Source organism: Ptychodera flava, chromosome 4 (assembly GCF_041260155.1).
Source record: "Ptychodera flava strain L36383 chromosome 4, AS_Pfla_20210202, whole genome shotgun sequence".
NCBI lineage: Eukaryota > Metazoa > Hemichordata > Enteropneusta > Ptychoderidae > Ptychodera > Ptychodera flava.
The window spans coordinates 32,582,086-32,597,611 of record NC_091931.1 but is presented as its reverse complement, the minus strand read 5'-3'; the positions used below and the strand labels follow the sequence as shown (position 1 = coordinate 32,597,611).

The 15,526-nt window shown below is 40.9% G+C and overlaps 1 protein-coding gene across 1 annotated transcript; it reads right to left on the bottom strand.

Moving 5' to 3' along the window:
• Positions 1-383: 383 nt before the first annotated feature.
• LOC139132247 (neuropeptides B/W receptor type 2-like) lies at positions 384-1,499 on the bottom strand. Its single transcript, XM_070698636.1, has one exon. The coding sequence runs from the start codon at positions 1,497-1,499 to the stop codon at positions 384-386; it is 1,116 nt and encodes a 371-aa protein (XP_070554737.1).
• Between the last annotated feature and the right edge of the window lie 14,027 nt (positions 1,500-15,526).

Genomic DNA, 15,526 nt, shown 5'->3' with positions numbered 1-15,526 from the left:
ATTTACTGACGGTAGCTCAAACTCTGTAAGCGTCTAGCCGTCATGGCTTACATCGTCAAGATGACGCACGCCTGAACGCGAATATACGCGGTAGATAAGATCGGTGTAATCATTAACGACAATTGCCTCCGTCCCTTTGGTTGACTGGATACAAATATATCCAAATATACCTTAAATCGCACCCGTGGCAGAGTCGAGCCGATAGGTTATTAGTCTGGTCGCCGGGGCTCTTTCTTCGATGGTGAAAACTTGGACAGCTTCACATACAACGCCCGTAAATGCACACCATATTGATTTGGTAACCTATGACGAACAGAGTACGGTTCTCTTTATACTGAACGAAGTTTTGGCGCCAAGCGAGCTGTTCGTGCCGAACAAGCACTTCAACAGTCGAAGTGCTTACGCCTGTCCACGACGATACGACACGTAGACTGCCTGCCCATCCTCAGTTCAAAACTGTTCGCGGTGTCCCGGCCTTCCCCGATTCCGTTGCGGTGCAAAGGTCGCGATTCCGACACCAGACCGCACTCCGACGTGTTCGGGCTCTGCTTTTCCAGGTAGCTGGAACGGTGCCTCATTATTGCGCCTTCGCAGCAGAAAGCTTCTCTGAAGGCACGCCTGTACTTGCTACTGATGATGTTGTATATGTACGGGTTGATGCAGGAGTTCGCCTGCAGGCAGAAGTTGCTCACCTTCGCGAGACAAGAAATCCACCCGTGAATCGGGATAAGCTGGTAGTATATACCAAGGACCTGCACCAAGCCCAACGTCACCCAAGGGAGCATGCACAGCGTCGACAACAGCGCAGTCATAAAGCAAAGAATGACCACTCGCTTCTCTCTCACTGCGGACGACCGAACCCTCATACTTCCTAGGGCCCTCGTCTTCTTTAGAGTTATGATAATTCTTGAGTACGAAAGGGTCATCAGAATTATGACCAGGGCGAAATCAGACAAGTACAGATACGTTGAAATTTCATGCGTGTCGACACCAAGGAAGTAATACATGTAGTACGGCATCAGGAGCATGATGGCCAAAAGCCAAATCGATGCAACGGCGACTACCATATTTCGCTTCCGATTCACAAACCTAGTCCTGTGGAAAAGTGTCTTGCAAACGGCCAGATACCTCTCCAGGCTTATCACCAGCAGGGTATTGAGCGAGACAAATATGCCCAGTATGTTCAACAGGACGATCCCGACGACGACGTCGCTGGCGGCGATGGAGGAGTCGAGAGCACGGCAGAAGTAGAAAATGACGTTCGGCACAAGGCACGTAAGGTCGCCTATGGCAAGATTGACGAGTAAGACGTTAGTCACACTTCGCATCGACGGAACGCGCAAGACGACGAAGATGACGGCCACGTTGCCGGGGATTCCGCAGCAACACAGGAGAACGTTGATGATGTCTTCGAACACCCGTTTCACAAGCTGGCATCGGAACGGTGGCGGACTGTCCGTGAAATTATCCCAGGTGAAGTTGTAAATTGCGTCGGCCATGTTCGAGGTTTCCGAAGTTGATAGAGAACAATCACACAAACATGTACAAACGCGCATAAAACGACTATCCACAGCTAGTATTATCACCGTGGCGAGCGTTGTACACGTAGACAGAGCGGGCAGTTACTGCAGTCACATTCTAAACATGTACGCAAACAAGAAATAGTAAACGTTCCTTCTTTTGCGGAATGAGCCTCAAAAAAGTTGCACCAACCTGTAAATAGTACCTGGGTGTTCCTACTCGCTGCAAAACTTCAAACTTGTTTACCGTACAACGTTCTGCGAGGCCTCCTTTGCTGAGTGATCGAGGTGACGATGAACGCAGTCAGCCGAGAAAATGAAACTAAATTGTTATGCGCGCTGCCAAGTCAAATAAACGATCGCCTACGAATGATGTTTTCTTTTTCTCAATCCGATATACTTTGTCACGAGCGTTTAATGCCCAGGCAATGAAGCAGACGTTCGTCTTCGGTTGTTGTCGATCATCGCTGATTGTCGATGTAAGGTAGTTCCCGGAGAATGGTCGTTCGTTGGCATGTATGGAGAGGTGTGGATAGTAGACGCCTGCGCACTAGAGAGCAAATTGAGTCTAAAGTAGTTCTAGTTTAGAGGGAGATGTGATTCATTATCAACGAGAGGCTGTCGTAAATAAGCGTTTCCCCAGTAATCGTTTTCACCTGCGTACCGATAAATATTAAGCCAAGACCAAACAGGGAAGAAAGCGCCATTCTAAACTGAATGACAACCCTACCGGTAAAATTGCTTTTGATGCCAACGACGTGAAACATATCTACGACCCTACATATAGAAAGAAATTAAAACCACAACAAAACGTTAAGACGTCGATCGCTTGAACGTTACCAGCAAAGTAAATCACTGTTATTCTAAACTGTTATTGTAAGAAATCTTACTGAATTGGCAAGACAAGAAAGCCATCGGACACCACAGTAAGGTTCCGTCATGAATTTTTCATTCTATTGTCCGAGCCTTATATCGAAAACCCCTGTCTGTAGTTCACAAAAATACCAGATTTCCGTCGTGTACGCTTGAGATTATAAAATATAACCCAGAACAAGAGGGGGCTGGGCAGATACTTAGTAGTGTCTTCAAAAAATTAAGATGAATCGCAGGCCAATACCATGACAACGATAATAACCATTTCTCATGTAAGTCTACGCACAACTGTTTCCATGGCAACATGCCACATACCTTATACGCTTAATTAGATGATTCTATTTTTTACACGTGTCGCTACGCCAGTGATTCTGCAAACCCCAAACCCAGAGCCAGGCGATTGCGTATACATGTCGACACCAGCTATTAAACCCGCAGATAGTTCGACATTTCGGAATCCTTTAACTGCAAGCGGGTTACCCCGGCAATATTCATTATTCAGTAGGCTGGACAGATATTCTCACTAAAGAGCAGAAATATGCAATCTGGTGGCGAGCAGGAAAGCTGACCCAACTTCAATCATAACGATAATCACTCACAAAAAACCCAAAATCCTGCCGACTTGAATTAGAGAGACGGTCAATGGAAGGATAGCGTGATGTTCACAGTAAACTGATAGATTCACAAGTTCTCGTCTCAGACCCAGAGCAGCAGTGTGTCATTAAAGGACAGCTTCTCCCTGTCAGTTTAGAAGGTGGCATTCGACGGCCCCGTGGTAACACTTACGCTGGCAGGAAGTGCGTGCTAATCGAGTTTATTCTCGACCGCGAGTTTATTCTCGACCGCAGCCGTTCACACCCGATGTTGAGTCATACAGGACATTGAACTCTGTGATATTGCCAATGATTTCTTTCCGAGTCGAGAAACGCCCCCCCCCTTCCCACCATTTAAATTGTCAATGACGTAAGAACCCTCCAGACGATGAGCTTTATTTTAATTGGAAAATGAACGAATTTGAAATTTCCCATTTCCGTTTTGGAAACTTGGTGTACATGGTAACCGTATTAAAAGATGGTTATCGACACCAGCTTAAGCATATGAAAAAAGTAGAGGTGGTTCATTTGAAGTCCTTTTGTTAGCTTTAGATTATGTGGAGCCAGCAAGTTCATTGGCATGCTAAATGCCCGGGATCAAGACTTTACTCTGCAAGAGAAAACGAAAGATCCTTGGCTTCAAAACGTCTGCGCATGTATGGATTTTGCAGTAGAAAACTCAAAGCCTTTCAACTACTTTTGAATATGTTTAATGGACTCAGCATTAATTGTACGGATACATGCATGTAATAGCTTACAAAGCACGCCATTAACTTTTAAAATCGAAATGACACTTCAGCTGGCTTGCGTGCTGGCATATTACACCTTGAACTTGAATAAATGCCATGGTCTTGATTGGGAGCAAAAAGGATACTGATTATAAACATCTAGTAGTCGTGGGATAAATAATAGACTTTCCTCTGTACATCACGGCCAGATGTGACCTAAATGCACTCTTCTGCATTTACTAGATCTTTGCTTTGTTAAGGTAGATATGTGTCAGTTATAATAATAATAAATAATAATATTTGGTTCTTATATAGCGCACATATCCACAAGTAGATGTGATCAAGGCGCTTTACAATTATTATTACCCCTGGTCACTGGACCTAATATGATACCACTCAACTCCCTGGGGAGCAGACAACAGCTCACATGTGCAGCCAATAAGCGCAGCAGAGCTAAACGCACACATAACAACCTCTGTCCTACCAGGTACCCATCACTCCTGGGTGGGGAGAAGCAATGAGGAATAAAGTGCCTTGCCAAGGACACAAACACCACAGCCATGCCGGGGCTCGAACTCACCATCCTTTGATCGTGAGTCCACTGCTCTAGCCACTGGCCCATGATGCCTCCGATTTAAGCATGATTCATTTGTTTACAGTTATGAGAGTGAGGTTGTTGGTATTTGTGGACTATGTCACGCTCACTACTTCTCTCGGGCATGCGTAAACACTGCGGGTAGATTTTGTCCGGCGGTCTATATCAGTGTGTTAATAGATTTGAATATTTGCGTGCAGATGAAGATCTAAACCTTTCAGCATAACAATTATTTGTATCACGCCGGGCAAAATGTACCTGACACGCTTGTCATGAATTCAAAACATGCGATATCTGGAAAGTGCATTGTAAATTTGCAGTTCAAATAAACAACAAGCATGCAATACACTCGTCTTATTAACATATTATCATAGATAACACATGAAATTCGTCAGAGTATTATGTGCATTTCATTTTACAGGTTTTAAAGGTAGCGTGTGATTATCTTGTTATTTGATCTTGCAAATTAAATTGCGTAATTCGCAAGAAATTTCAAACCCAACTAATTGGTGCATTTCTTTTATTGCTCTTCATCCGTAGGAGTTTATCAATATTCATTCTATTGGAATATTTCTTTTGAAAATGTAATCGCCATCTAAACAAAAGTTTTTAGTAAATCATGAAACGAGATGTTGCTCTGAAAGTGTCAGTGACCTTGACCTATCTTACTCAGAAAACGATTTAAGCATGATTCATTTGTTTACACTTTTGTTTATTTTTACTGATTAGCTCCAAAAATAAAAGAAATCCAATCATTGGAGAAACACAGTGAACTAAATACTACATTCAAGAGACAAATAAAAATTACAAAGAACTAATAGAAAAACAAAACAAATATAAAACCCCCAAAATACAAAAAATGCCAACCACGCATAGTCACACGCATTTCAACATATGCCACAATCAGTTTTTGAAACAATTTTATAGACCAGCAAATGCAGTTGCAGCATAAAATATGACGGTGAGTAACTTACTCAGTATATATCTCATCGATCTGCAAACTTCCCCCCCCCACTAACAATGGAAAATGGCATGGTATTAAGATGGACAGGGAATATAAGGAAAAATATACATTTGCTACTTTACATCACGTTGACTGATCTCTGTTAAAAGTGACTTTAGGATCATCGAAGCCTGCGGTTAATTCATATCAAATGCGGCTTTGTGCGGCATTTCAGGCCGAGCTATCTTACGGAACAAAATGTGATTACGGAGATTAATCAATATTTTTGCAAATTTCATGAGCTTTACTGTATACCGGTTCTTGGAAACTGCCGCTTTTCCCTGAATTTTCACTTATCGTTGCTATTTTATCCCGCTAATCCAAATTGAAATTGAAATCGATAACGGTAACTGTTTTGCCACGCACACCTCTGAATGACTTTTGACTATACAAAAGAAACAAACATCAAGCAAGCCACATACAAGCAGTAAGAACTGCACTTGGGGCAAAATTTAGTCGAAGCAACACTTTAGCATTCACCTAAAGACTGAAGTAAAGACATATTGAGTGAACTTAATGTAAGGTCATCTAAGGTCAATTCAATTATCTGGTTGGAATCTTTATTGATGAACTTTTCTCAGACCAAAAGCCTCACAGTGTCATAGGCCATTATTCTCTTCCAACCCATCGACATGAAATTACATGTGCCTCAAAGAATCTTTCTCTGAAGCCAAAAGGTCAACCCCGATTTTACAACTTCTCGTTCGGATGTCAAGGCGCGAATCTGTCGATCTGTAGAATATCTGTCGTGCAGGCATTTTCCTGACAGCAAGCGATTAACACACGCCCGAGCGTTGTGCCCATTTCCTTTGCTTTTATACACACATGCAGTTCATGATGTCTTCTTTGTTCACGCCTTTTGATTTGTTTGTTTTGTTCCATGCGAGGTGATAACAACGTAACCTTCGTTGACATTCTGAGGAGCAGAAGCATCATGGTTGGTAGCCGTTGCATTTATTTTTATGCCTTATTCTAACTTTTTTCCCAGCTGCTAAACCGAGCACGTTGTTCACGCTATTTAATATTGGAACATTTAAATCACGCTTTCTTTATATTTGTATTTGTCCGAGTACAATTGCATCGAATAAAGCAAACACATAATTATTTAGGCTTTCGGTATACACAGCTACAGTCAAGCTTACATACACATACGCAGTTACATAAATACACACCCACGCAAACCCACCGACCTACCTACTTACCTACCTACCTACCTACCTACCCTACCTACCTACCTACCTACCTACCTAACTACCTACCTACCTACCTACTTTCTCAGCCACCAATATACATACATACATACATACATACATACATACATACATACATACATACATACATACATACATACATACATACATACATACATACATACATACATACATACATACATACATACATACATACATACATACATACATACATACATACATACATACATACATACATACATACATACATACATACATACATACATACATACATACATACATACATACATACATACATACATACATACATACATACATACGCACATACAGTGCATACATGCATACATACAATTCATGCAAGCACACAAACTAGACTCATATCAATCAAATATATAGATAATATTTTGCATATAAATTCCTATCAGCCACGGAAGGCAAGACTGTAGAGTTAACCTAGAAATGAAATTGAAGAACGGCAAGCTTTTAACAGATCGCAGACTATAGATAGCACATGAGCTTTATGTGCATTGACTGCAATAATGGGGCTACAGTAAAGGCAATAGTTTGGATATGGCATGATAATGCCGTAGGATAGGTATACATAAGAACACGAGGGTAGCGCAAGAAACCATAAAAAATTAAGGCAGACTTGGTGCAAGACAGATATTTGAAAAATGTGCACATTGAAGGAATATTTTCATCTGATTGTGTCACGCTTCGATTAAAAGAAACAGAGCTTCTGGCGGCTTTTCTCTCCTTCAATGGCTATTTATTATCACGATGTAATTGCCCAACAAGAGAAATGACTTACTTTTGACGCCACAGATAATTGTTACAGTAATACCTGACTCGGGTATCCGAAGTTGAAATACGTGTATCATATGTTTTGTCTTACTGAAGTCCAGAAATGCTATTACATCGGATTGCAACTATCATTCTCAGCGGGTTTGACTATCAAGAACACGCCCGTATATCTAAAATAAATCCCCGCCAATCACAAGAGATATGCCATTCTATGGTGCCTTTGATCGACCATGCATTTGTACAGTGCGATATCAGCTGAAAGAAAAAAATGGATACATATATATCGCTCGAGAAAGAAATCCCCAATCACGTTGACTGGAGCTTTGCGGGATAAAACCCTAGTACTGAGCCGCTGTACTTGGTAATCATTTGTATGTCGATTGTGACTATCAGTCAAACAGGGGATTTGAAGCTCTGCGTGCGTAAGACGTCCACGGATTGTGCTGCAGCCGGTAATAAATTAGTGGGTTTTGCCCCGTCGGGATCTCTTACTACAGATGAAAGCTCCTCGTGCCTGGAAGACACGCTTAGTCTATTTCCGGAGCAGATCTTTCGGATAGACGCTCTGGTCCCGGAGAAAAGGGTTGCTTAATGATAAGAATAAGAGAGTCGTCTATCGGTTTTATCAATGGCGACTGGCATGAAAAAGGCTTATCCATGGGCAGCTGCCATTTCGTTCTTATCCTTTTTTTGCAAAGGACAAACGCAAAGAAATAAACTCTTACGGCTAGATTTTGTATCGCAATATCCTTTCGTTTACTGAGGGAATCAGTTATTTACTTAATAAGGGATTTTAGTATTGCCATCATTGTTTTTGTTTTATGAGACCGTTTCATCGTTTTACTGGTCTCAGTCAGATTTTTTCAGATGTTCCTTGACAAAAACGAAAGGACAATATTTCATCAGGTAACACACGTGAAAAAACTACGACAATCTTAGACCCGGTAGGCGGTAATTAAAAAAAATGTTCAAGGATTGTATTAGGAATTTAGGTTTAGAGATACTTTCAAAATGGACTGTACTCTCTGTTAACGACAACTGAAAACTCTCATCTACAGGGTCCGTTATTCTTAAGGGAGAGCCATATCGTACCTTTCAAGGGCTGACATTATTTTGATCTAGCAATCATCTACCTTTTCTTACTCGTCTCCTTATGGGTATGTTGAAATACTAAGTATTAACCTTACAGACACAAAGCATTTTGTACATGTGAAGTGTTATTGTTCCTGTCCTGACTACTGAAAATGCATTTGTCAGTAATTTAAATATTGGACATCACTCATGCCCACTTGACAAATTCTTGATAGGAATCCACAGTACTTCGAAAGGGTAGTCGAAGAAGCTATATCATGCATGCTATAACCAGTCATCTCTTATAAGGCAGTGGAAGGTATAGATTATCAATTCTATAACCCGATTTTGATGTCACGTGTCCGAAAGGTCACGACGCTGAGATCTGGTTATCCTTTTGATCACGAAGGTTGTAGTGTTGCAACCGAAACTTCAGTGACAAAAATAGTGTGTTGAGATCAAAAGTTTAATCGACAGTTATCAGCTATACCAACACAGATGAACTTCCATGCAAAATACTGTGAAAGTTGCAAACTACCCATGTGGATATCTCATTTAAGGGGTGGTAATAGAAACTGTATTTTAAAGATGGAAGCAGAAATAGAAAATACATTGGAAGTTATGGTTAAAGGAATTCTGTTGTCTACTTGTACATGAAACAGACGGTCGGGATGTAACTTTTGACAAACGCACTGATCGAATATCGAAACTCTATACTGTATATGTACGCGTTGATAGAACCTCGAAATCTCGACGTCATCTTTTCCATCAAATGGCATTAAGGTAATATGCGGCTCGAAAGTGAAAGACTTTTGCTCAAACTTTCCTTAAGGAATCTTTCAACCATTGTATTTCAAAATCAAGAATAAACAATCGGGGTCACAGTGCAAATTCGGTACTAGAGAAACAAACAAGCCAAGATCTACCGATATCTAAAATTCAAAATGGCCGCCATCCCTGTGTTAACTCTATGAAGTAAAGTACATTTTTCGAATTTCGGAAACGTACGCCGGTGAAAAGTTTTCTTATACCGAGAGCTTTAAAATGAAGCCCGATAAGTGGTATATCAGAAAAGATTGTAAATATCTGTCCCCGAGGCGCGTTCTACCATAAGGTAGTACGCGCGTCTGAACTGATAGACTCAAACTTCTTCTCAGACCTCCCTGATGAAACATTCTACCATATTCTCTCACGAAATCAATTATGGTACAAATAAGGGGTCGCCATGCAAATTTAGTTCTAGAGAAACAAGAACTGAGTATAACTGGTTTTGAAATCCATTTGTTGTCATTTTTAACAACAGCGGAAATTTTAAGCGGAAAGTTAATTATATTATTCATCAGAAATATATGTATAGCCGACTTGCTTTCAAGTTGAAGACAAGGTATAAACATTGGTAAAATCGAAATTGACAAGGGGTATTTATTTCTCAAAATGATTCGTCCTCTGTGCTGCTTTATTTGACGTATGAAGCCAACATTTATTGACCCATGACACCTCTTAGACTGTAATTCGCGTCTTTTTGAACAGGATGTGTAATTCATATCCAGCCGAACGCCAAGAGGTCATATTTCTTTTCTCCTTGGGTTTTTGATAGGTGTGAATGGCTTTTGTTGAAGAGACTAACACAGAAATGTGTTTTCATCATACTATTGCATTGATACCCATCGCACCTGCTCGAATGTTAAAGTAATCCTTCGAATCAGAGGGAGGCTACTTTTCTTGATGAAAAAAGGGTGTAATTAGACTGGGTCGAGACTGTGACGCATGCTCTCTGGGGAGGTCACCTATTGCAGAGGAACATAAAGCGACAACCGCGGGATTAAGTGAGGGACTGTTGTATCGATACATTGATAGCGAGACAGATGGCATGCATGCTGCTCGCCTAGCAGCGAGCCACTCCGTGCACCAGGGTTTTGAAAGCGATGCGTTTCTAAATAGACGCAGATAGGCTCAACGTTTTCTTCTGCTAACTGATACAGCCGTGAATTCGAGGTTACAAATAAGGCAGACACCTGTATGGACATGCAGCATCATGCTTTACACTTGTTATTCAAGCACATTGCAAGCACGTTGAACACGAGAGCCATTCCCTGGCTAGCTCACTCCATTTCTAATTTAGTTGAGTGACGATGTTTGATTTTTCACTTTTCATCTCCGATCCGTTTGCATATAATTTTGCGAATTGCTAATCAGCAGTACATTTGAAAAATTGATTTCTTTGCTCACGTGACCATACATTACCCTGCAATATACCGTGTCAGGCAATTTACATGAAGGGTATTGTTCTGGGTGTTTAACAGCTTGCATGAGATCATGCTTTCTTAATGATGACATCGTAACATACATAGAAGGACATAGAGAGATAAAGATACATAAAGATACAGAGAGAGAGAGAGAGAGAGAGAGAGAGAGAGAGAGAGAGAGAAGAGAGGAGAGAGAGAGAGAGAGAGAGAGAGAGAGAGAGAGAGAGAGTGATTTTCACAAACAATGGTCGAAAATGTCTCAATTTAGTGCAAAGGCACTGCCTTGAATAATCAGACAATGCATTACCTTCAAAGAGAGAAATGTCTGACATGGACAGCTTATTAAAACTTGTACTCGAGGACTTCTGGCCGTTACAGTTTCAAATGCAGATATATTATGGCATTTTTTATCGACACAGAGAAATCCTTCGTACTGTTGGGCAAAGAATTCCCAACTCTAATCAACAGACAAAACTAGATCAGCTTGACCGAGTAAGTACGCTGTTTAGTAAATCAACCTTTCTAAGTTTTTTATGGTTTAAAAACAAATAATTCCTGTCTCACGGATTTAGAAGAAGTGAGGGGTCCTTTGTGAATAAGCGATTTATATATAGGCTGCGAAGTGCGGTCGTTTTTTCCTTAGTGGATTGGACATGTTAAAATGACCATGTCTTGATCAAAAGGTTGACGCATAGGTCTCGCTGTTACATATTCAGCGCGCAGATGCTATAGTTCCACAGTGTGATTTTTTGAAGAAATGTGAAAACTTTCTTGATTAGGATGTACTTTGTTCAAAGAACAAAAATATGCTTCGGAAGCGACGATATTTCTCGAAAACTAAAGGCGTATACCGTAGATATGAAATGACGAATATTTCAGTCGATACGTTTTGAAATTGCAATCACTATACACGGCGGCAGATATAGAAATCATTAGATCAGTTAGCTCGTCTAGTCGGTAATGTAGACGGGACGCCACGATGGCCTCGAGGGAACATGTTCTTGCGACTCCATGCAATCATACTCTACATCATTCTGCCGGTAACGTGAAACCAACTTTGCGGTTATCTCGAGATGGTTTCCGTGAGTGTTGAGCTCGTGGACACGGTAAAGCGAGTATCGATAAATTGCAAGTCAGGAATCCGTTTAGGACGCTCCATATCGTTCTCCTCATGTCTTTCAAAACGTCTTAAGTTATTAGAAATCTCATTGTTCAGGTGTCTGCCTCTAAAATGTCTGTCTTGCTTCTCTAACCTCCCAATCCTCTTCTAATGATATTATCCCGCTTAAACGCTTTCAAAGTTAACCATGCAAGCACGAACTGCGTATCAAACAGACCGATGAAAAGCCACACCAAGCCGAACGAATGCACTCATCAAATGCTAACTCCTATCAAATAATCTTTCTTTCATTTCCCTATCTGTGGTCAAATGAACCTTAACGGGAACAGAGCCAAGAGTGGCGCCTTAGTTTACTGAACAAATTGACGAAACTCGCTGGGATATCGATGTTGCTTTCGACAACATGTTTTTTTTGAAATCTCTCATTCACTAATGTTGAAACAATGGTTGATCAATCCGACCCCGTCCATTTACATTAAATCACCTTGTAGCAATGGTAACCTCATAAAAGGTCAATACATGCAGATCCACCCAATCAGTAATACGTCGTGCAATATACGTCATTGCTCTTTAAGGTCTTCCGCAATGGAATGACACCCTTTGCCGGCATTTACAGTGACAGCAAACAGCGAAAGTTGAAAAGCTGTGCAGGCTTAGAGAAACTGTAGACCACGTCAACGCTTTTAATCTTCCAATGTAAAATATTGAAGCTGGGGTATGCCTACGGGGATTACAGTATGAAAGTTCTAAATATGGACGTAGTTCAGCGAAGGGGAGGGGGTCGGCCATCAGGTGGGAGAGTTGACGATTTTGACCACTTAGACTACCCAGAGTCTGGTTATGTTTTATAGTTGCTGTTTAACCGGGTACAGGGCAAAAATCCGTAGGCAGATGTTTACAAGAGATACCTGTAGTAGGCCCTGATCAGTTCCTAGTTCAGGCTACGTGTAATACCCCTTTCAAATGACCAGCAATTTCAGTTAGATTCCAGAGCTGTACACTCATACCTGTTTCAGGTGTGTCAAGTACATTGCTTTATGGAGTCATGTAATTTCTTACATGATAATGTTGTACCCATTGCTCCGACCAAACGTCCAAGGTATTTGTTTATACAGAAAAAAATTGGGCAAGAGTTCCTTTAGGCCCACCCCTAGAAATCACTTTAATCGCGGACTTTCCTTGGAGCACATCAAATAAAACTTTTGGAGTGGTTTGGACAAGAGTTAGGGTTAGTTTTAGGGTTACCATTGTATATCCTACCTAAAAAAAACAATTGGGGTGGGGGAGACCATAAGGAACCCTATCCCAAAACTGCAGCCCAATGTTGAAAGATATGTTTTTTTGGTTTTCTCTACGAATGAAATTGCAAGTCTGTGGTCTTGTGATAAATATAGATAGATAGATAGATAGATAGATAGATAGATAGATAGATAGATAGATAGATAGATAGACACATACATAGATACAGGCTGTATATATATATATATATATATATATATATATATATATATATATATATATATATATATATATATATATATATATATATATATATATATATATATATATATATATATATATATCGTACGATCTCAAGGAGGCGAGTTCGAGCACCGGCATGCTATGGTGTGTCCTTGTCCTTATTGAACAAGCCACTTTCTTCCTCATTGCTTCTCCCCAGCCAGGAGTAATAATGGTACCTGGTAGGACAGCGGTTGTAAAGTGTGCGCTTGGCTCTGCTGCGCTAATTGGCTGCACATTTGAGTTGTCGTTTGCTTTCCAGGGAGTTAATAGTCTGGTTCCCTGACCCATTTCCCCGGTAGAGGGCGTGGGGAAATATAGGGTCAGGTACCGGGTAGCCATCTTGAACAGAATTTTGTTCAAGATGGCGGAGGTTAGTCACCTGACAGAACATGCTACAACAAATATGGCTGCTGCCGTGAAAACGCCGGTCAAAATTCGACTGGATCAGAATTATGTTCGAACACTGGTATCCGAACCAAAAACATTGGCACACGAGACGGGAAACATAAACTGAAAGGATTAATCCAAAAGTACGGGGAAATAGAGATGATTGAAGGCTGGCTGTGATATCGCAGCAGTACTTGTGGCGTGTATCGAACGCGCTAGGGTCATTGAGGTCATCGCCGACTGTGGCGTGACCCCAATGACCCTAGGACTGGTCAGTTTCTTCGGCCTGGGGGGGGGGGCCGGTGGATTATTTTTTGCCGATGTCAAAAGTGGCTGACCCCCCTATTCCAAATTTTGAAAACAGGGTGACCCCCCCCCGCACGCGACATCTGCAATATGTAATAATATAATACTGTAATATATATGTAAATATATATATATTTATATTTTACATACATTTTTATTTTAAGTCATTCTGTGTTGTTAATGAAATTGTTGGCATGTCAGTTGTAAGATAGGAATTTCAAAGTGTCAATCTTAAAGTTTGAATACAGTACATTTTGAATGAGCTGTGAATGTATTTCACACTTTCTATGCTTAACCAGATGTCCTGAACTGTTGTACAGAAATGGATGTCAATCATTAATATCAAACAGGAAAAAGCAGTAAATCAAAAACTTTGATGGGTGTTAAGACTTGCCAGCCATCCAATTAAATCTCCTGAGGAACCATAGAGAGGCATTTTAGCCAAATCTGATGTGTGCAGAGTCTGAGATGACCTTTTCTTGTAACATTGATATTTGTGCATGTTGCTTTCTCATACTGAATTCTCATAGAGAGAACAGAAAAGTATCAGGAATTTGTCATGCTTTTCATATGAAATGCAGATTTCATAATAGTACACTTTCACTTAGCAAACATCAGATATCTCTGGCATATATCTCTGATTTATTAAAGTATGGCGCCCGAAGGGCGCGGAGAAAAATATGAAACATCCTGATATCTCTGATATATATGTCTTGTATTTAAAGTCATGCACAGGAAGGGTGTGCTGAAAAATGTCTGATATATTAAAGTAATGCGCTCGAAGAGCACGCTGAAAAATATTGAACATACATATATCTCTGACATATGTATATGCCTGATATTTTAAGTTGGGCGTGCTGAAAAATATGTCTGATTATTAAAGTTACGCGCCGAAGGGCGCGCCGAAAAATGCAAAATGAGATGAAATTTGTGGCTGACACGATGCATTTAGGCAATGATGAGCCTGTGTCGAAATTCAAAAACACACTGACCCCCCCTATTGGGCATTTCAAAAACATGATGACCCCCCTATCACCAAAGTCAAAAACAGGGTGACCCCCCCCATGAATCCACCGCCCCCCCCCAGGCCGAAGAAACTGACCAGTCCCCTAGCACGTTCGATACACGCCACAAGTGCTGCTGCGATATCACAGCTAATTGAAAGCAAACTTTGTTGGAAACTGTGAACGACGATTGATTTGATGGATAGAGTGGTGTCCGAATTTCGTGAAAAATGCCTGGCATCATGTCGACGTTCTAAAAGTATTAAGGGGTGTGCTAAATCACAGTGACTAAATCATGGAGGTAGAAAGTCTTTCTTTCTACCTCCACGGCTTTGTGGTACAAACAAGAAGTTGGTGTCAAGTGAGCCTGAAAGTGCGAAACCCAAGAAAGATGAGAAAAAGTTACAAGTGTTACTTTCATCCAATCACAGCTTGTTTATTTTAACCCAATAGCGTCCATGTTTACATTAGCCGGTACCTGACCCTATATTTCCCCACGCCCTCTACCGGGGAAATGGGTCAGGGAACCAGACTAGGGAGT